Source organism: Aspergillus japonicus (genome assembly GCF_003184785.1).
Source record: "Aspergillus japonicus CBS 114.51 unplaced genomic scaffold BO86scaffold_21, whole genome shotgun sequence".
NCBI classification, from domain to species: domain Eukaryota; kingdom Fungi; phylum Ascomycota; class Eurotiomycetes; order Eurotiales; family Aspergillaceae; genus Aspergillus; species Aspergillus japonicus.
The window spans coordinates 159,738-178,797 of record NW_020291658.1 but is presented as its reverse complement, the minus strand read 5'-3'; the positions used below and the strand labels follow the sequence as shown (position 1 = coordinate 178,797).

The following is a 19,060-nucleotide window of genomic DNA, read 5'->3' as shown; positions in this document are numbered from 1 at the left end:
GCGTGAAGGGGGATTTGACTCTGCAGGAGGATCTTGCCCCGTGGATGTTAAAGGCCTTGCGGATACGTCGGGCAGGTCTGTTGTTTCAGGCAGTCCTAATGGGTCTTTCCTGAGGAAGACTTTTGGCCGGGAGATCTTTCTGTGAAAGATCCTTCTCGACGAGAACCTTCTGGGGAAGAACTCTCTCGGCAAGATCTTGCTCAACCACCTTAGCTTCTGGATCTGCTTTTGGATCTGCTTTTGGATCTGCTTTCGGATCTTTCCTTGGACATGCGTTTGAACTCGCCTTGCGACTTCCCGCTTGATCTGAATCCGCTGCCGATTCCGAGCCTGTGGCGACCCTCTATTCAGATCTAATTCAGTCGCTGTTGAACTTGGTTTTTGCGTTGAAGCTTGTGATAAGCTCGCCGGCAAAGCTGGTGTAATCCCATCTGGGTTTTCCGGTGGGTTCGAAGGCTGCGGTGGGTTCAAAGGCTGCGGTGGGTTCGAAGGCTGATACGGGTCCTGAAGATTCGGTGTATTCCAAGGGTGCGGTGGGGTTGAAGACTGTATTGGGCCCTGAGGATTCGGTGTATCCCAAGGGTGCGGTGGGATTGCAGACTGCATTGGGCCCACGGACTGCGTTGAGTCCCAAGACTGCGGTGGCCTCCAAGCCTGCGTGCGATGCATTGTGAGCTTGTGCTTGATCGGTCCAAGGCAGAAGGGGACAAACACTAGCCATGGCTAACAACGTGGTAACGATATATGTACGTTCTGTTGTGGAAGAATAAGTGTGTGTATTCGATGTGCTAAAATGAGGTATGAGGAGACAGATAGAACCATGCTGGAGAGGTCCAACCTGGGGAGAGTGAGCAAAGGGTCTTCCCAGCTAGCCAGCCATGCACACGGTATGGCAGGCACGAGGGAAAGCGACTGCAAAGGCACTCATCCGTACTGTAACTGTCCGTTTAGCACCTTCTCGAGCACCGTTTTTCTGGCAAGGCAGGAAGGCTCCATCTTTGAAGTCTCCCATAGTACTAGGTAGGCCGAGGGATGTAGGAGTCGGGCATCAGATACACAATACTTACCAATTACCAGTGATAACCTCAAAAACAACCTCCCCAAACGAGAGCTTTCCATCTCCCAGTCTAGCTGACCTTCAAGGTTACCCACTATACAATCCTTTTTTAGATATCGACGATCGTCCCCATCGGATCCACCCTGGTGTCACACTAGCAGCTCCATCGCGAATCTCCACTCTCTCCTTTTTTTTCCCAGCATGTCAATAGCCTCAATCCCCGAGCATTGTCAAATCCACAAATAAATACAGTACGTAGTCAGTCCACTACCCCCTTCCAGAAGCCCCGTAGAGCCCGGTGTCGAACACAAGCCAACCCACAACCTCTGGCGCACACCCCCAGCAAACAACCACACCCACACCATATACCATACCTCAGAATGCCCATCCCCAACTACGGCGTCTGGGTCGGCCACCCGCACCGCTTCCACGCGCAAACCGCCTACCAAGACCACACGACCCCGCACATCAACCTCTTCCTGCGCGACGGCAGCAACCCGGACGACGACCGGGAACCCAACCACAACCGCAACCGCAGCGACGAAGTGCAAGTAGCGATCAACGTGAAATCCACGCAGCACGACACACGCCTGGTCTTCTGGTTCATCCGGGATTTCGCGCACCACCCGCTGGTCCACGAGCTGGCCGGTTTGGACAAGGGTTTCCACCGCATCCGCTCGCACCCGGACAACGCCGACGGCGACGACGAGCGCGAGCTCCCCTACCGCCACCAGCAGCACCACCCCACCCTCGTCGGGCTGGACTACCTGCGCACGACGCCGAAGCTCGTGCACCTCGAGGCCGGGCGGCTCCTACCGCACGACATCCCGGGCAGTGATAACGATATGCTGGACGAGCTGGAGCCCATCCTCCAGGATGCGATCCACCGGCGCGCGACGGCGTATGTCTTCGGGAGCTCGTTCGGGACGGGCATCCACGACGTGCATATGAACCAGGGCAGTCGGAAGGCGTACGAGGACGCGGTCTTCAAGGATGGCGGGCTGGTGTTTCGGTTCCCGGACGGGCGCTGGGAGGCGGTGTTCCTCGCGTTTGCGTCGCAGGCGGTGCCGACGGACTATCGCGGCAGGGCGGTGGTTGGGGGTGAGGGGCGGGACTTGGGGGAGGTTTTGGGGTGATTGATGTCTGGAAAAGTACCTAGCAGGGTGTGAAGCTTGAGTGATTGCATTATGGTTAAGTTATATAGAGATAGAACTTGGGACGGTATATAGTGTAACTGGTAGCAGTCGGAATCAGTTGCTCAAGAATCCCTTGCCAAATACCTTGTACCCCTCTCCCTTGACGAACGTCTGTTGCCACGGTTGTTGATCAGGGTTCTCGGCCAGCTCTGCAAATATCTGCGCGTGTGCCTCGCCATCGATGTGCGGTGAAGATGACCCATCCGCGTTTCGCTGGTCAACATAGTAGAACCTGTACTCTGGTCAGTAACAAAGCCCACGATACCAGAGTTCACAATTAGGACGAAACCCTCCCCGAACAAACTCACTTGTATCCCTTTTCCCGGTAAGCGATCGCCGCACACTCAATCATATGCGCCGTAGCCGACTTCCCGATCCCCAACGTGAAGAACGGAGGCACAGCAACCGTGTTCAGGGCGTTCCCCGTATAAAGGAACGTCCGTGCTGCGGAAGCAGGTAAAGTCTCGAATCCTTCAACCGCCAGCTTGGCGGCGACAAAAACACTGGCGATGTTGACGTTCAGATCGCGGGCGAATTGCTCGGGAGCGACTTTGTTGAAAACATCGTCGGCGTCGGTTAGGGTGAAGCTGGAGGCTAGTAGTTATTCCCACACCAAAGGTTAATGATTTTCTGGCATAGACTGGAGAGTGGGTTGGCTGGGGACCGGAGAACACACCATTGTAGATGACCACGCTTGGCACTCCAAGGGTAGTCTTCACGCGCGAGAAGACGTCATGCACGGCCGGTGGGTCGGCGAGGTCACATTGGATATGGAGCTGGGTCTCCGTACTGTCGTCGGGGTTGACGTTTCGAGCTGTGAGGGCGACGCGGTAGCCCTTGGCGGCGAAGTGCTGGGCTGTGTGCTGGCCGATGTTGCGGCCGGCACCGAGAAGGAGGACCACTGGGGTTTCGGTGGTGGTCATGGTGGTTGATTTTGGAGGTTCAATTCAATGTGGGTCTGGTTTGTCTGATAGAATGGTGGATTATACCGGCGGGCTCGATTGCGAGATCTCATGGGTATTTATCTCCTCGCTGGGGTGGTTGGTGAGGGGGCATTACAAATGCAAATACGGGAAGACCCTGGCGAGTATCAGCAACAGAAACTCAAAGAACGAGTGATACGAGCTTGCTTATGCAGCCGGGTCTTTGGGGTATCTCTGGGAGATGATGGATGCGGACAACTAAGGTCAACTTGGGTTCACTTACTATGGATAGGTTCCGTATTTCAAAGCCATGGTGCAATTTCCCGTTGAAACTGGGGACGGGGAAAGGAATGGGCTCATCTCTCTGCCTCATTTCATGATTTGGAAGCCTCGATAGACAGAAGTGCTCAAGCAAAACCCGAAATAGCTTACTGCCTACTATGAACAAATAGGCAGTGTCTTTGGTGGCTCGATCGAGCGATAAGCAATTTAGGATGCGCTAAGCACGCTGGCAAGAGATTCCCGCTTACCAATTCAGCGGGGTAACGTAATCGGTAAGCGAGCGGGCAGTGTAAGCAAGCGGGCAGCCGTGCGCGTCAGTTTCGCGTTCTTCAACTTGAAGCAATTCAACCACCAATAATTCCACCAAAAATGCCTCGATCGTCAAAAGCTTTGGTGGAACAAGAAGGCCGAATCTGCCTTGCTATTAAAGCTATTCGAAAGGGCAAAATTCCGCTTGTAGCCGAAGCTGCGCGTGTTTTTAACATTTCACGAACAACTCTCCAACAACGCCTGCAAGGAGTTCAATCTCGCTGCAATACACGTGCCAACTCTCATAAACTGACTCTTCATAAAGAGGAGGCTTTAAAGAATTGGATCTTCTCGCTTGTAAAGCGTGGGCTTCATCCTCGGCCGTTACATGTTCGGAAAATGGCTAATATTCTTCTCCAAAGACGTGACTCGAATTCTGCAGCCTCCGTGGGCGAGAAATGGGTATACAACTTTGTAAACCGCAATGAAGCTTTAAAAAAACGATTTTCTCGAAGACTACACTATAAACGTGCAAAATGCGAGGATCCAAAGATCCTTAGTAAGTGGTTTGCCCGGGTTGAAGCCGTAAAGGCAGAATACAGCATTCTTAATAAAAATATCTGGAATTTTAATGAAACAGGCTTTGCTATGGGTATGGTGGCTACAGCTTGTGTAATTACACAATCTAACTGTATAGGTAAGCCGTTTCTTATCCAGCCTGGTAATCGCGAATGGGTGACTTCAATTGAGTGTATCAACGCCGCCGGTGCCGTGTTGACTCCGTACGTGATTCTTAAAGAAAAGGTCTATATTGAGGCCTGGCTTCAAGGCCGTGTTCCATATAATTAGCGTATCAACTTATCGCCAAACGGCTGGACTTCCAATGAAATTGGATTACATTGGCTTCGTGAACACTTTATTCCGGCTACTAAGAACCGGCGGACTGGGCGATATAGCCTTTTGATTCTTAATAGGCATAATTCTTATTTAACTCCGGAATTTAATAATATCTGCAGTCAAAATAGCGTTATTCCTATCTGCATGCCTCTGCATTCTTCGCATCTTTGTCAGCCGCTTAATATAGCTTGCTTCGCGCCGTTAAAACGAGCCTATGGCGGCTTAGTGGAACGGCTAACTCGCCAAGGCGCCCATCATATTAATAAGGTTGATTTTTTGGATATATACCCAGAGGCACGTTCTCTTGCCTTTAAGGCTTCAACTATACAAAGTGCCTTTAAGGCTTCAGGATTGGTTCCGTTCCAGCCAGACGAGGTGCTTGGCCAGCTTGTTTTACAACTACAAAAGGCTACTCCAACAAACAGCGTCACCACTACATCAACACTGCCAAAAACGCCTAAGAATACGAGGCAGTTGAAGAAGCATGAAACAACAATTAAAAGACATCTTTGTAAACGCACAATTAGTCCTTCCTCGCAAATGAAAGCAGCCTTGGCCTATATTGTAAAGGGCTGCGAGATCGCCTTCAACCGGACTGCCTTGCTTGAAGAGGAAATTAATGAATTACAAGCTGGGCTGGAGAGGCAAAACACTAAAAAGAAGAGGTCATATCGCCAAATGGCAGGCCTTAATAGCCTCACCGTTGGCGAGGCTATAAACGCGTTTACACAGGCTTGCGAGGCTGATCAAGCAAATGGCATCCAACCGGTGGAAACGGCTGCGGGTGATGAACAGCCTCGCCGCCGGGCACCACCTCGCTGCAGCGAGTGTAATACACTTGGCCATACAAGAACAAGATGCCCTACACGTTAAAACACCATGTAAACACGAAATTTTATGTATATAGTGGATAATAATTGCTTCATCTTTTCATGGAAGTCCGCGTTGACGCGCACGGCTGCCCGCTCGCTTACACTGCCCGCTCGCTTACCGATTACGTTAATGCATCAGCAGAGCTCTTACATTCAGACTTGAGAAACCTCCTTGCAAAAGTAATGATGATTCCTAATGAAGTACACTCTGAGATGAAGCTCATGCCTTAAATTAAGTTTTTCTGATCCAGAAGCAAAAGCAAAATGAGATCAAGTTGTTAATGGCATAAGTAGAAGCTTAGACTACTATTGGTAATGGTGCGGCCAGAAAAGTGAGCAATATGTCAATCTGCCCTTCTGTCCTGCGCCTTACTTCAGATCCGTCCTGAATGTCAGCATAGTAAGTATCCGCTATGCTATACCCAAAGTCTTTGTAATGTCCCTTGGTAAAGGTCATTCAAGCCCTCAAAACCACCGATACAGATAGCTCACGAGTAGGCCCGTGGACGTCCAACGGACCTAATCCGGAGAACGGTGTGCGGGCGCCTTCGTCCTAGGCTGTTCTCCCTCGATCTCAACATCGCCATCACTGTCAGCATTCATATCAACTCGCCTCAGGCATGCTCGCTTCCGCAGAGCTGGCACAGATCGAAATGGGAAGTCCTCCACAGTCAAGTTCCTCCATTTCTCGTGGGTGTGGAGACCATCGAATGACGCGAGTAAATACCGACGGTCGAACTTTGCCAGCTCCGGAGAAGGACTTGATGACTTTTGACGGAGAGCAGTTAAGTGAGCACGGACCATAAGCTGTATGGTACAGTCTATATGAATGAGCGCAGTCTTCTCAAGACAGTATGTAGTACCTGACTTACACTTTAGGAATTCTTGCCCCAGTGAAGAGCAGTCTTGAAACGAGACGACACTCGTAGCCCAAGAGAAGATGTACGAAGCCCATTCTACATCGTATGCGGCACTCAGGGCACAACGTAGCTCCTTGAAATCTGTGCATTGTGCGAGTCTCTCTCGCTCGTTCTCTGGCTGGGACAACACCCAGCGCTCGTAGCATTTGGGTGCATGCTTCAGACCGTGACTCTTCCAGATCCCGTAGAATTTGCGGACCCGCTCGACTGCTTGCTTGTAAGGATGACCAGATTCGATCTCCGGGAATGCCCCTTTCACCGGCCACTCGACTCGTGTATTGTCGAAGCCTGCTATGAACTGCCGCTGCGCGAAACGCTTCAGCTTGGCGGCTGTATCCGGATTCGCCTCGAGTGACGGGTATCGGGACTTCCCTTGCGGTTTGCATGTAGTCGTAGGATTTTCTTGGACCGTTTCCTTGGTAAGAATTGGAAGTGGTGAAGGTGACGACGATGAGTTGGTTGGCTCGGTAGGATGAAGGTTCGGACTGGAGCTGAGATCCTCCATCGTAATGGAAGCCTAGAAGTTTAGAATTGTTGATCTGAGCCCACCGGGATCAGTAACTTGGTGGGAGGGTAAGAAGCAGAAGCACTATTTGGCAGTTTCCAGAATGTCGCAAACCACTCAAAGCTTTGGTATCAGAAAATGACTGACTATAGTCAACGAGTATGTGTTGTGTCTGACGACGCACGGTGACAGGAGGATAAAACCTGAAAGATACTGAGGTAAAAGATCAGAAGATGCGAGGAGAAATATGATCGGTATTCAGGGTAGTCGATTGCAGTTGGATGAACCATGCGTGTTCAAGTCAGTAGGTTTTTAAACTATTCCTTTCGTCCAGCAGCAGAAGACTACAATTCTGAGCCAACAAGTGTTTCGAGGCAGCGGAGCTTGTCAGCTGAGAAAAACCTGCAAACATCGCCATCATACTCGTAGGCATAGTAGGCATGATCTCCGTGGTAAGTGCCTTACTGCTATTTTCTCTACATCCGTTGACAGGCCCAGTGTACAAGTAAACTGACAAGATGCATCAGCCAGCGCCAGTGGCAACCTCTATCTCCCAGCCGACTCCCGAACAATGCTCATTTGTCCATTTGATTCTGGATCCAGGGGAAATCCATATGCTTGTCCCGATCTAGCCAGAGCTTATCACGACTGCTGCTTCACTTTATGCACCATGATTGGCTCCAAATTGGCTCATTTCACCCTGATTGTTGCAACCATGCCAGTTCATGCCAGATAACAGTAATGCAATCCTGCAAACTTAGCCCGCTAGCGCTGTGAACCCTTCTTTGCACAAATTATATACTTCGGTACAGAGTACCTTGTATGCCACAGCAAGATCCCCATCTCCCCATCTGAGACAACAATTCTTGCCGCTTCCAAGTGAAAGCGGATTTGTGATCAGAAAGGATGATTGCTAATGCTTATTCGGCGGACGCGGAAGAAATTCCGCGCTCTCCCCCTGGAATCTCGTAAGCGGGCCCCAGTTTTCAGGCCCCACCCATGATTGCATTGATTGCATTGATTGCATCCATTCGACCCCGCCATTGCTCGTCTCTACGCATATATACCTTACGTGTACTCGTCCTGGTCTCTCACTTCTCGCTCACTACAACTGTCACTCTCCTCTCATCTCGATCTCCCTTATCCACCAGCTCCAATTTTCTCTCCACAACCGCCAAAATGGTCCTCAAGCTTCACGGCCTCGCCATGTCGACCTGCACCAAGCGGGTGCAGGTGGTCCTCAACGAGAAGGGCGTCGACCACGAGTTCGTCCCTATCGACTTCGCCAAGGGCGAGCACAAGTCCGAGGCCTACCTCGCCAACCTCCAGCCCTTCGGCAAGGTCCCCGCGCTGGAGGACACCGAGACCGGCGTGAAGATCTTCGGTACGTTTGCTCCGCTCCCAGCCTCCCGCACCGCCAGCTCTAACCATCCTCTCTCTCCCCCACTGCAGAAAGCAGAGCCATCGGCCAATACATCGCCTCCAAGTACCGCGGCCAGGGCAACGAAGTCTCCCCGCCTGAGTCGGACCTAAAGGCCTTCGCTCTGTACCAGCAGGTACGCTCCTCGCCCCTACCTTCCCCCCCCCCGGAACACAATTTCAGTCAATTCCTAACCCATACATTCCTACACAGGCTCTCTCCGTCGAACAATCCTACTTCGACCCCGCCGTGTCCGGTATCGCCTTCGAGAAGGTCTTCAAGGCGTTCAAGGGTCTGGGCCAGACCGATGAGGGCCGCGTGCAGGCGCTGGTCGCCCAGCTGGACGCCGCCCTGCAGGGCTACGAGCGCATCCTCTCCAAGCAGAAGTACCTGGCCGGCGACAACGTCACCTTGGCGGATCTGTACCACCTCCCGTACGGGGCCTTCGTCGAGCCGTTCGGCTTCGCCGAGCTCCTGCCCAAGTACCCCCACACCCAGAAGTGGTGGGAGGAGCTGAAGGCCCGCGAGAGCTGGAAGAAGATCGCGGATGCCAAATAAGTAGCTTGTAGTAGGAAAGTTTGATTTATGAAGCGAATTGATATGATTGTTTTTCACACATTTTCTTTTTAGCTATGTGAGGAAGGTGGGATTTTGGAGGTCCGGGTCGTACTAGAGGGGTTTGGAAATGGCACGCGAGTGAGAAGAGCGTCTGTACAATTGATCTTCTACGCTGTGGGAGTGAGGAGCATCAACGTATGTACATTCCCACCTAGTCCACCACTCCAGCGGGAAGTATCACCACGTAATCCACTGGCGCAGGCTCAACGCCATCCGGCCGGCCGACGATCTTCAACTCATCCCCCGTCTGGATCTCGACGCCTCGAAACGTGACCCGTGTCGCCGAGTGGCCGTCCAAGTAGATGGAGACAGAATTGCCCAGCGAGTGGTTGCGGAAATTGCCGACCCATTCGCCCACGACTTTATTATTGAGACTCAGTGTCCAGTGCGACTCGCCACCATATAGGTCATAATAGTTGACGCCTATGTCGTACGTCCCCGATGGAAAGCTGAGCATAGTCTTTGCTGTCCCGGTTGTTGAGTTCGACGTGGTCACAATGGCCGTTGCATTCGAGGCCGTCTCGAACGGACTGACCGTGTACGGTCTGTATCCGTCCAGCTTCATGCTCTCCGCCTCGATACGCCAAGGATGATGGCTCACCCGTCCCTTCTGGTCAGAGATGTCCGTAAGGTTGAAATAGAAGTTGTTGATCGCATCTCGCCAGACGATGGAGTGCCCAGCTTGGTATATGAGTCGATCGAGTACCGCGTCGTATCTTTCCTTGTCAATCAGATCGTGTAGAGATTTCCATTGTGTGACAAAGGTCTGCGCAGTTTCCGCACCGGCATGGTGGGCATCGTAAAAGTGCTGGATGACGGTCTTGCCGGAGTGGAGTCGATGCGTCCAGGGGACGTGGTGGAACCAGAGAACCAGATCATCGGGAGTGGAATTGAGGTACTCATATCGTTGGGCAATCTCGGTAGGATATTGACCTGTGTATCCGGTTCCGTTTCCCACGGTTCGATCCATCCCCACGGACTCGTGGTCTGCTCGAGTCCACTGACCCCATCCGTTGTTGTCTTGGGAGGCGGGGCTTGGGCCGTAGTGCGTGTAGAGGATGTCAGTCAGGGTCTGGATGCCTAGATTTCCACTGTAGTTCTCGTAGGCGGGCCAAGAGGCCATGGAAATGTTGGTAATGGTATTGATAACCTCAGGGTGTGCGCCGAAAGTAAGCCGGATCCAGTCTTGCAAGATGCGCTCCGAATCATCGGTCGGACTCCATGCAAGTCGACCATATGCGTATAGATTTGACATGGCAATGTGGCTACCTAGCCATGTCGTATTGGTACCAACATTCACGACAGCCGCCCAGCCGCTAAGGGTACGATTGAATCGATCTCCGGATATAATGTCTCGGACCCGGGAGGGTTTGTGGTCAACTCGAAGGTCGAAGTCGAGAATAGTTTTCCACAGAGGAGGAAGGTAGACGAGGTGATTCTGCTGACCCAGATACTCCTGGCTGACCTGAAGCTCAATCGCAGTATTGGTCTTGAAGAGGTTGGCGAAAAGGGGCGATACGGGCTCGCGTACCTGAAAATCAATGGGCCCGTATTTGATTTGCACAACCACATTCTCCTCGAACTCGCCATCTAGATCTTTGAAGTACTGAACTGCCGCCTTGGCTCGGTCTGCCTTCCAATCTGACTCATTCAAGTTACTGTCGTAGACAAACGCCCGGTACATAAGAATGCCCCCGTGCGGCTGAAGAGCTCGTGCGAAAAGATTTGCACCTTGCGACAACGTCCGATTATATGTGTTGGGGCCTGGCTGACCTTCGGAGTCAGCCTTGACTAGATACCCTGCCAGATCGGGAACATGATCATATAAGCTGTTTGTGATATTGTTCCACCAGGCAACAACATTTGCATCAAGCGGATCGAAGGTGTCTAAGCCGCCTAATGTCTCGGGAGATGCGAAGTTGAGCGAAACGCCGATCTGCACACCGTAAGGTCGACATACATCTGCAATCCGAGCAAGTCCCTTGATATTTTCAGACGAAAGTAGAGTTGCATTCGCATTGACGTTATTGACGATCAAGCCGTTGATCCGAGTCGACGCAAGGAGGCGAGCATATTGCTTAACTGGTGCCAGGTCATCGACGACCCGACCGTTCTTAAAGAAAATCGACGATCCACCGAAACCTCTCTCAATCGAGCCATCCATGTTATCCCACTGATTGACCCAACGTATCGGCGCATGAGGGTTGCCTGTATAAGTAGCATGGGAGAAGTTTCCCTGGGCTATCAGGGAAAGGTACTCGTATGCTCCATATAATGCCCCTCGCTCGCTCTGTCCTAAGATTTGGACAGATTTGCCAGTCGATCGCAACCAGAACCCATCCTGATCGAGTTCGGGAATGCCAGTAGTGGCGTTGCATTTATGCCGGAATTCCTCAAGTGTCGCAACCAAGATTGAGGATGATGCGTCACAGCGTGATTGCGTGGCTGTCAGATCTTTAGAGAAGATCGACTGGAATCCGGACTTCAACTCAACGCCCGCTGTTCCAATTGGGCTTCCGTCGGTGCCATTGAACAGAGTAAGATGTGAAGGTAGACCCTGCAAGCAAGAAGAATCACAGGGTACCGGAGCGAACCGTAACCAGCCAGCGAACCCATCCTCGGCCGCTGCCAGGGGCAGTAAGAGGCCCGATACTGAAAGGGCGAAGCCAAACCGGACCATTTTATCATCCAATCTGGAAACAATGTGTTGAAGACAATCCGAAGACACAGTCAAGCATCTTTGACATTCATATATGATAATCAACGAGTACTCTTCTCATCCCCCCGCATTATCGGACCACAAGCATGGGGAAGTGGCCTCATGCTAAATGCTGCATTCAGGCTGTTATCGCTAACCAGGTTACCCGATGAAGCCGAGTAGATTTCAGCCATGATGCTTAGCTGTGGGCTTAATGAGCTCATGGCCGTAGATAGCGCTGCCCTAGTGAGCTATCAGTTACGATCAGGGTTAGCAAAGTTTCAGCGAGTATAATGAGAAACGGGCATACAATTAGGACGGCCATGAACGATGAGTAGCAATTTTGGGGGGAACTTGGCCAATTTTGCCGAAAGCCTGAGTTGCGTCACTGGTTAGCCGACATGCAGCGTGTCTGCCACGGAGAATCTCCGGGGTTTGTGATGCAACATGGTGGAAGAACAGGCGATCGCCCATTTTAGCCAATTTACAATTGACAGGAATCCGAGGATCCTTTGGAGCAGACGATCGGTCAGATCAGCGTCTTGACACTCTTTTGGCCGAGCGGTCTACGCTCATCAACAATACTGAAGAGCTCAGAATCGCGCTAGTCCGAGACGGGTAGCACCATACACGTGACTTCATTTTCTATATCAGGTATAGCGTGCTCTTTCCCTCAAAGATCTAATGTCATCAACACTTGCAAGTCAACCAGACATATAATCTCATGCTTGTCCGAGGACTATGCCAAGCTACATGAGAACTTGAATGAAAACCAGCCATTTGGTGTGAGGATGGCTGCTGGCACTCCCACAACTGCCCGCAGCTTTCGGGCCCGCGCGGTATGCATCCTCCTTCCGCTCCTTGTGTTGAGTGAAATAGCAATTGACCCATCATAGTGCGACAATTGTCGTCTTCGCAAAGTATATTCCCCTTTAAATAGGGTAGACTCAAGGGCCATCATCTAATAAGCATTATAACAGATCAAATGCGACAAGACTAGTCCCTGTTCGAGCTGTGGCACTTTGGGGATACCTTGCAGACCAGTTGGAGGACAGTCGACTGCTTCGGAGACGCCTCGCAACAGCATACCAGATGACTAGTATGAGGCTTTGAGCTCATTGCGAGGCTACCAGGCTGATCTGTTGCATAGTGAACACCGATTCTCTGCGTTACAGGAACAGCTTGCCACAATTCAGCAGACACTCGAACACATCACGCAGTCTTCCAACTCATCTAGCCCGGCCAAGCCGGCCCGGGAGTCGCCTCCATCGGGACCGACAATACCTCCATTCGAAGGCCACTCGTCTTTCCACCATGAAACTCTGGTAGCCAGGGATGCTGCATATTCTGCCGTGGACACTGCTCAGAATGGGCAACTAGGCGACTATGTGTCAGCCGCACTTGCGTCACTTCAAACCAGCCTTGATAGGCACCGCGCATCAGTAACGCACGGGGAGACGCAGCCCAGCACTCAGCCAAAAGACCAGTTACTTCCTGTAGAGTTGGTCATCGCCGTGGTAAAGAAAGTCAAAGGTTCGTTTGTACCTCCTCCCTTCCTCGTGATTGACAATTGACGCAGGGCAGCACAACCTCCGTTCACTTTGGTCAGTCAGTCCTGGATTGACGCACCTCGCATAGAGTCTCTTTGTCACTCCATATACTTTCCACTCGATCCAGTCCCTGCTGGAACGTTTACACTCTTCTACGGGCTCTTCTTTTATGTCATACGCGACTATTTCCACGCACAGGATCCTGACCTCGCGCGTTATGACTTGTCATCAGCACTGAAAACATGCGAAGCACAGCTTGATGCAGGTCTAAGGGAACCCGCCATCATGGTTGAGCCAACGTTGGAGAAGATACAAGCACTGCTAATTGGAGTGAGTAGCTCAATCCTCGTGCTTGAATTGGTCTAACAGGTACAGATAACAAAATCGCAAGAGGAATTCGATATTCAGCGGTGCTGGACATATTTATCGTTGGCTTTCAATATGTGCCAAACCATGGGACTGCATCGGCGTACAGCATTGAAAAACGACCCACTACCCATTGCAGAGGCTAAACGCCATGCCTTCTGGGCACTGTACACGATTGACAAGAACATCTCTCTGAACATCGGCCTGACATCTCACTTTCAAGACCATGATATTGATGCCGACCTCTTCATGCCATCAGAAGACCCAAAGCAACGTCCCTGGGACTTGATGAGTATTGTTCGCATGGAGTTTGCCAGTATTCAAGGAAAAGTCTACGATCAACTATACTCAACATCTGCTTGTCGGGCCAGCGATGAGCAGAGAGCTGCAGCGATCGAAAAGCTTTCCTCGGACTTAGAGGCGGTTCGAGATAAGTTGCTGACGGTAAAGCCTGGCTCTGTCGTTCTAAGATTGATATCTAACGCTTACCGCAGATCGACGTAAGCTTGGGTCTTTATGCTGACTCCTTGCACGGCATTGCGGCTTGTGCTGATTTCATCGCTTACTCCGTGTTGACTGTCATCTATCGGGCTCAGACTCGACCGGGGGATGCCATGGCAATCTCATCGCGATGCTACGAGATTGCTACGTTAGCACTTCACAGTCACCTCAAATGCTTTACATACTTCCGTGGCCGGCAAACCCACAAACAAACCGAATATGTGAATTGGTACGTTCCCTGATACCTACGAAACTAATAGCGACTTACCAAGTATAGGATATTGCTCTATCCTTCCTTTACACCTTTTGTCATTGTGTTCACCCACGCCATTACCACCGCAAGCGCGGTTGATCTAGCCCTTTTGCAGGACACCGTGAGCTCTTTGGAGCTTATCAAGGGACTATCGCGGGGTTCAATGCATCTATACACAGTGTGCGAAGCATTTGTCAAGGCTGCTCAGGTTCTAGTTAAATCTCGACAAACATTGTCCGGCATCGAACGTCACCAGGATGGATCACTTGTCATGCCTGCCGCGCACGGGGCGGCCAACATTGCTTTCCCAGATGTCTCATGGCCAGAAAACACCTTTGATTCTCTTATGAGCCAGACCGACATTTCCATGTTCTTGAACGACTTCATTGGGGCCAATCGATCGGTGATGGATATCTTGAATTCAGATTACATGAGTTAAATTATTCAGATGTGACTTATTATACCTATGCGCCCACACGCCGCGGTCGCGTTTTCGACGCCTTCCGACCTTATCCCTCAATCACCCTTCAGAAGACATACTTTTCTGCTGTCAGTCACAGGGCCAACATTCAGTGGGTGGGAATGACTTACTGGGATGAACAAATACGGAACCCGTCGTTCGTACTCACGCCATGCTTCCCCATATCTCTCGCGGCAGCGTTCGATATCGCGACGAGCACGGTGGATAATCATCACGGTGAAAAATATGGAATAGAACCATGGGAACGGTGATTTGAAGCCGGTGATCAGTCCCCATGAAAAAGCAAAAAACCAGTCACAGGTGTAATGGACCTTCCGGGCCATACCATCTGCTAGATATCAGCCATCATTCCAATGTCATCGGGAGCCGGATCAACTTACACCAACCGCTGCACAAAATAGAGTCTCCAGTCTTAGTCGCAATTGACTTCGGGTTCTTCACAGCCCTCCATGGAAGCTGTGGGAATGTCCTGCGCGTCACAGAGACACCCCTCTCTTGAGCACGGAAGATGTTCTTCTGACTGTTGCAAGTGTCCCAAACCCAGTACATGAACAGATATAGAGTAGCCCACGCAGCCACAATCGCTGGGTTCCATCGGTATGTTGACGGATCGTGGTTCGCCAGATACAGGGTGCAATGGCAGTAGCTCATGGGAACACCAGCGAGGTTCCAGAAAATGAGCATGAAGCCCCATTTCTCATAATACATGTCCCTAGCTCTAATCAGCTCAAGCCCTATCCAAGCTTCTGAAAGCACCTACCAGCTAGTGATGATTAGCTCTTCGCCTTTCGCACAGGCATTCGCATACAAGAAGTGTGCCATGAGCAGGAAAGCGACCTCGCCCGAGACAAACCCGAGCTCTTCCCATTGTTTTAATGCCGTACCCAAGGTCAACAAAAACAGTATGTACCACGGAATGCGAACCTCGAAGAACATCTTCATGTCGATCCATCGGAATAAGCGGGGATTCAGCTCCGCTCCCATGAAAAAGTCATAAACGTGCGATCCAGTCATCCGATGCTGGCATCCCCTCATCAGGGCGGAGGCATACGCGACGATAGAAACCAGAAACCCGGAGCAAATGGCGACGGACATTAGGGGACCAAACTCGGTGATGAGAGTGGTCAAGGGGAAAAGCCCGGTGAAATGCAAGACCAGCGCAGCCACAATGGTGACATACCAGGAGGCGGCGGCTGAGCAATAATAATCGAGTTGCTTGCCATTCAGGTGTGGCAGGCACTTTCCCTTACCGTATACTCCGGGCAGATAGAGGTATCCAAGCCCTTCCAAGACGAGAAACGTCCAGTATATGACCCAAGCTTTGCGATGAGGGAAGGCATGTGTGTAGGCGAGGTCGAGAAGGTGTGATCCAAATTCAGCGAGCGATTCTCCAGGGCGTGGCAAGGGAAGTTGGCCGTCGTAGAACGTCGCCCCGATGTACATATAGTACATGAGGAGTGGAAAACCAATCATGAGAAGCGCAACTCCCGGTGCGCCTCCGAATTCAAAGGTAATCGGTTCATCTTCATAGGAAGCGCTGGTTGTCTCGAGTTGTTCTGTTCTTTGACGAGGTTGATGGATCTCGGGCTGTTGGCTGTAACTCGGAAGTGTCAGTCAGTATACCGTCCAGGCTCGGATGACGAGACCCAAACATCAAAGGCACGAACCTATCAGCAGTACTGATCGCGGACATCTTGATGCTTGTAATGATTCGACCATGGCTCAAGAAAAGAATAACCCTAGAGATTTATACTCAACCATTGACGTCCATTTCCAAACTCGACTGTGAGCTTGGTTTCCATGCTCTCCGTTCCCTCCGTGCTCTCCGTGCTCTCCGTGCTCTCCGTGCTCTCCGTGTTTTCCGCGGAGCCCGCGGACTCCACGGCCGCCCTGGTCAGCCGTTTACTGCCTGGGGCAAGCAACGGAGGTTCAGGTTGCGACCGTCGTGTCCTCATTTCTCTGGCTTTGTTTCTGTTGAAGAGTGCTTTGGGGCCGAATTATTCCATCAGTCTCTTCTGAGTATGAAGTAGTTCCGCAATACTGATGGCCATTTAGCGCGCCATTATGTCTTGGGGGGACCATCACCCAACAACGAAGCCATTCTGATTCTCATTTTCAGTCTTCGGTCTTTGTCTGTTATTTTATTATAGAGGGCTCGTCTGTTGTACAATTATAGATTTTCGCTCGAGCGATATGATTACATACCAGGAACGACCTCTGCCTCCAGTGCAAGGAAATCTCCACGAGCCACTCTCCGACCTCCCCACTGGCCACAAGCTCTCTTCCCAAGTTAATTCCATAACCGCCCGACTATGAGCCAGGCAGACACCAATATTGCTTGTCACGGTTATCACAATCTTTCCCCGATATTATTCGTGGCCCTACAGCCCTATGGGTTTGATTCTGCATGGGCTGTCCCTTCCGCGGCGGCAAGCTGACCCCCATGATTGGCCCGCATGAAAACCGCTCACCTCTTGCTCTCAGGATCTGCCCCATTCACCCCCAGCTAAGCTTTCTCACTGGGATCACAACGCGTCTCGGATGCAGGTGACGGGCCTCGTCTGTGATGTATCAGCCATCGCCCGCATAGTCGATGTCTGGGCCCCCTCACTCTGCACCCACATCGAACCTGCCGAATCACACCCTGGAGTATAGCGCCCAGCAGCAGGGCTAGCATGCGATCTCGTTGGCGGACTCCAGCGCCATCCCTGCTAGGCCTCCAGAATATGATTGCCTAACGATTGAAGTTGCAATCCACCTGAGGGGAAAGGAGATATAACCACTGTCCCCGACCGAGAAAGCATTCATCCAATTCTGAACACAAGCACATCTCTGAGCCACTGCATGCCAGGCATATCAATCACTAGACCTTAGAAGAATATCCTTCAAAGCCTTGTGTACCCGACCAACCCGAGACAGACCCTGAGACAAATCCACATCATGGGCCTCGCCAAGATCATCGGCAAGGTCATCATCATCCCCATCCTCTTCTGCATCTTCGTCGGATGCGTCATCTACTTCCTCATCAAGTACCGGCGGGACCGCAAGCGCGAGAAGAAGGAGGATGAGATCCGCGCACAGCAGTTCCAGCAACAGCAGCAATACGTGCAGTATCAGACGCAGCAGGCGGTGGCGGCGCAGTACGGGCAGTCGCCGTACTACCACCAGGCGACCGCCGACGACTCGACGATGAAGAGACCCGAGCCGGTGTTCTATCCGGTGCAGGCTCATGCGGGGACGGAGGGGGTTTGATCGAGAGACTGTCAGAAGGTGAGCGGAGATGTTTTTGAGTGAAGCGTAATGAATAAAGGGAATGGAAGTTGCTGATTTCTTGTGGACTATCGTTTGTAGGTTTGTTCGTGTGATACCTATTTCTTGGATTATGAGTGGAAGACCTCGTGGTTGGCTGCGGGTTGGGCTATATCTCATTGGCTTGAATATGAGGGAAGTATTTTTCTGAGCCCGGGTTGCTCTTGTTCTTGCTCGTTTGTCGATGCTGCAAATGAGATCTGAATTTGTGTACTTTTGCCTGCTCCATTGGAAGGTTGATGGGAGGATTTCTGGTTATAGTTTGAGTGTCCCTAGCCACAAGTCTCTGGTTTAGATCTCTTGTCCCGACCTAATTGCCCACCGATGCTTCGGTCTTCTGAGACCCCTTCAAGGACTAATAGTATATCCCCATCTGGCGGAGTACACTTATCAGTTTCAATCCTCGCCTGTTGCCAAGGAAGGTAGACCAGTAACTTGATTCTCATCAGAGACATAATAATCCAGCCCCACTCCTTCGCGACCGAAGCACCCAACTCCCTGAATAAACACCACCAACCCGGTGCCCCAAAACCCCGACCTACCAGCAAACATTCATGTATAGCACAAATCAGACCGTAATTACTATACTATTCACAAACATGACCCTGAATCAATATCCCCCTAACCCTTAATATACCAACCCCCCTATCGACGATAAAACATGACTCACGAGCCCCCCCGTCCCGGATATATTAATTAATCTGGACCCCCTTCCCCCCTCCCAGATCCGAAACCCGATATACACCGGAATATCCAGTACCTGAGTCAGGGGCTTTTTTGCATCGATCAGACCCTGGATCCCGGCTCCGATCGTTCCTTGAAAGACGGGGGAAATTCGGAGATTGAGTTTGGAGATTCTACTAGAAGATTGGTGGTTCGGAGGTTTGGAGGGATTGGGATGTAGGAGGCGGGACCCCGGGGATTGCATGATCGTGCGGTGGTGTTTTTGGCTGGGGCCGGGGG

General features: G+C 51.4%; 9 protein-coding genes across 9 annotated transcripts; 4 read left to right on the top strand and 5 right to left on the bottom strand.

The window, feature by feature from the left end:
• Nucleotides 1–358: 358 nt before the first annotated feature.
• On the bottom strand, nt 359–721 carry BO86DRAFT_399175 (uncharacterized protein; the record flags this gene model as incomplete). Its single annotated transcript, XM_025673608.1, has 2 exons — nt 359–654; nt 715–721. The coding sequence occupies 2 exons, from the start codon at nt 719–721 to the stop codon at nt 359–361; spliced, it is 303 nt and encodes a 100-aa protein (XP_025528112.1).
• Nucleotides 722–967: 246 nt separating this feature from the next.
• Nucleotides 968–2,193, top strand: BO86DRAFT_409537 (YukJ family protein; the record flags this gene model as incomplete). The annotated part of the gene is made up of 1 exon (XM_025674421.1): nt 968–2,193. Exon 1 carries the CDS (start codon nt 1,438–1,440, stop codon nt 2,191–2,193), a length of 756 nt encoding a protein of 251 aa, XP_025528111.1. The 5' UTR covers nt 968–1,437.
• Nucleotides 2,194–2,262: 69 nt separating this feature from the next.
• On the bottom strand, nt 2,263–3,635 carry BO86DRAFT_361473 (putative short chain type dehydrogenase). Its single transcript, XM_025669864.1, has 4 exons — nt 3,460–3,635; nt 2,930–3,333; nt 2,562–2,847; nt 2,263–2,485 (listed from the first exon to the last, which is right to left on the bottom strand). The coding sequence occupies exons 2-4, from the start codon at nt 3,174–3,176 to the stop codon at nt 2,308–2,310; spliced, it is 711 nt and encodes a 236-aa protein (XP_025528110.1). The 5' UTR covers nt 3,177–3,333; nt 3,460–3,635; the 3' UTR covers nt 2,263–2,307.
• A 2,360-nt stretch (nt 3,636–5,995) lies between these two features.
• BO86DRAFT_399172 (uncharacterized protein) lies at nt 5,996–6,901 on the bottom strand (the record flags this gene model as incomplete). Its single annotated transcript, XM_025673607.1, has 2 exons — nt 5,996–6,297; nt 6,349–6,901. The coding sequence occupies 2 exons, from the start codon at nt 6,899–6,901 to the stop codon at nt 5,996–5,998; spliced, it is 855 nt and encodes a 284-aa protein (XP_025528109.1).
• A 1,039-nt stretch (nt 6,902–7,940) lies between these two features.
• BO86DRAFT_388939 (glutathione S-transferase) lies at nt 7,941–8,994 on the top strand. Its single transcript, XM_025671994.1, has 3 exons — nt 7,941–8,285; nt 8,354–8,457; nt 8,535–8,994. Exons 1-3 carry the CDS (start codon nt 8,081–8,083, stop codon nt 8,877–8,879), a joined length of 654 nt encoding a protein of 217 aa, XP_025528108.1. The 5' UTR covers nt 7,941–8,080; the 3' UTR covers nt 8,880–8,994.
• A 38-nt stretch (nt 8,995–9,032) lies between these two features.
• Nucleotides 9,033–12,021, bottom strand: aguA (alpha-glucuronidase). The gene is made up of 2 exons (XM_025674420.1): nt 11,948–12,021; nt 9,033–11,888 (listed from the first exon to the last, which is right to left on the bottom strand). The coding sequence occupies exon 2, from the start codon at nt 11,617–11,619 to the stop codon at nt 9,091–9,093; it is 2,529 nt and encodes an 842-aa protein (XP_025528107.1). The 5' UTR covers nt 11,620–11,888; nt 11,948–12,021; the 3' UTR covers nt 9,033–9,090.
• Nucleotides 12,022–12,270: 249 nt separating this feature from the next.
• BO86DRAFT_84525 (transcription factor domain-containing protein) lies at nt 12,271–14,785 on the top strand. Its single transcript, XM_025677734.1, has 8 exons — nt 12,271–12,476; nt 12,534–12,557; nt 12,618–12,736; nt 12,788–13,170; nt 13,222–13,517; nt 13,563–13,997; nt 14,048–14,283; nt 14,332–14,785. The coding sequence occupies exons 1-8, from the start codon at nt 12,429–12,431 to the stop codon at nt 14,744–14,746; spliced, it is 1,956 nt and encodes a 651-aa protein (XP_025528106.1). The 5' UTR covers nt 12,271–12,428; the 3' UTR covers nt 14,747–14,785.
• A 49-nt stretch (nt 14,786–14,834) lies between these two features.
• Nucleotides 14,835–16,481, bottom strand: erg4A (c-24(28) sterol reductase; the record flags this gene model as incomplete). Its single annotated transcript, XM_025670652.1, has 5 exons — nt 14,835–14,846; nt 14,899–15,116; nt 15,169–15,500; nt 15,549–16,382; nt 16,456–16,481. The coding sequence occupies 5 exons, from the start codon at nt 16,479–16,481 to the stop codon at nt 14,835–14,837; spliced, it is 1,422 nt and encodes a 473-aa protein (XP_025528105.1).
• Nucleotides 16,482–17,339: 858 nt separating this feature from the next.
• BO86DRAFT_388937 (uncharacterized protein) lies at nt 17,340–18,373 on the top strand. Its single transcript, XM_025671993.1, has 2 exons — nt 17,340–18,058; nt 18,140–18,373. Exon 1 carries the CDS (start codon nt 17,729–17,731, stop codon nt 18,038–18,040), a length of 312 nt encoding a protein of 103 aa, XP_025528104.1. The 5' UTR covers nt 17,340–17,728; the 3' UTR covers nt 18,041–18,058; nt 18,140–18,373.
• The last annotated feature ends 687 nt before the right edge of the window (nt 18,374–19,060 follow it).

What these genes read in the sequence shown, in the direction of transcription:
- BO86DRAFT_388937 (XM_025671993.1), top strand. Translation starts at nt 17,729, where the DNA reads ATGGGCCTCGCCAAGATCATCGGCAAGGTCATCATCATCCCCATCCTC.
- BO86DRAFT_361473 (XM_025669864.1), bottom strand. Translation starts at nt 3,176, where the DNA reads ATGACCACCACCGAAACCCCAGTGGTCCTCCTTCTCGGTGCCGGCCGC. An exon ending in AAGCGTGGTCATCTACAATG is followed by an intron (nt 2,848 to 2,929) that starts GTGTGTTCTCCG and finishes AATAACTACTAG; the next exon opens with CCTCCAGCTTCACCCTAACC. An exon ending in TACCGGGAAAAGGGATACAA is followed by an intron (nt 2,486 to 2,561) that starts GTGAGTTTGTTC and finishes ACCAGAGTACAG; the next exon opens with GTTCTACTATGTTGACCAGC.
- BO86DRAFT_388939 (XM_025671994.1), top strand. Translation starts at nt 8,081, where the DNA reads ATGGTCCTCAAGCTTCACGGCCTCGCCATGTCGACCTGCACCAAGCGG. An exon ending in GACCGGCGTGAAGATCTTCG is followed by an intron (nt 8,286 to 8,353) that starts GTACGTTTGCTC and finishes CCCCCACTGCAG; the next exon opens with AAAGCAGAGCCATCGGCCAA. An exon ending in CCTTCGCTCTGTACCAGCAG is followed by an intron (nt 8,458 to 8,534) that starts GTACGCTCCTCG and finishes ATTCCTACACAG; the next exon opens with GCTCTCTCCGTCGAACAATC.
- aguA (XM_025674420.1), bottom strand. Translation starts at nt 11,619, where the DNA reads ATGGTCCGGTTTGGCTTCGCCCTTTCAGTATCGGGCCTCTTACTGCCC.
- BO86DRAFT_84525 (XM_025677734.1), top strand. Translation starts at nt 12,429, where the DNA reads ATGGCTGCTGGCACTCCCACAACTGCCCGCAGCTTTCGGGCCCGCGCG. An exon ending in AACAGCATACCAGATGACTA is followed by an intron (nt 12,737 to 12,787) that starts GTATGAGGCTTT and finishes TCTGTTGCATAG; the next exon opens with TGAACACCGATTCTCTGCGT. An exon ending in CAAACCGAATATGTGAATTG is followed by an intron (nt 14,284 to 14,331) that starts GTACGTTCCCTG and finishes TACCAAGTATAG; the next exon opens with GATATTGCTCTATCCTTCCT.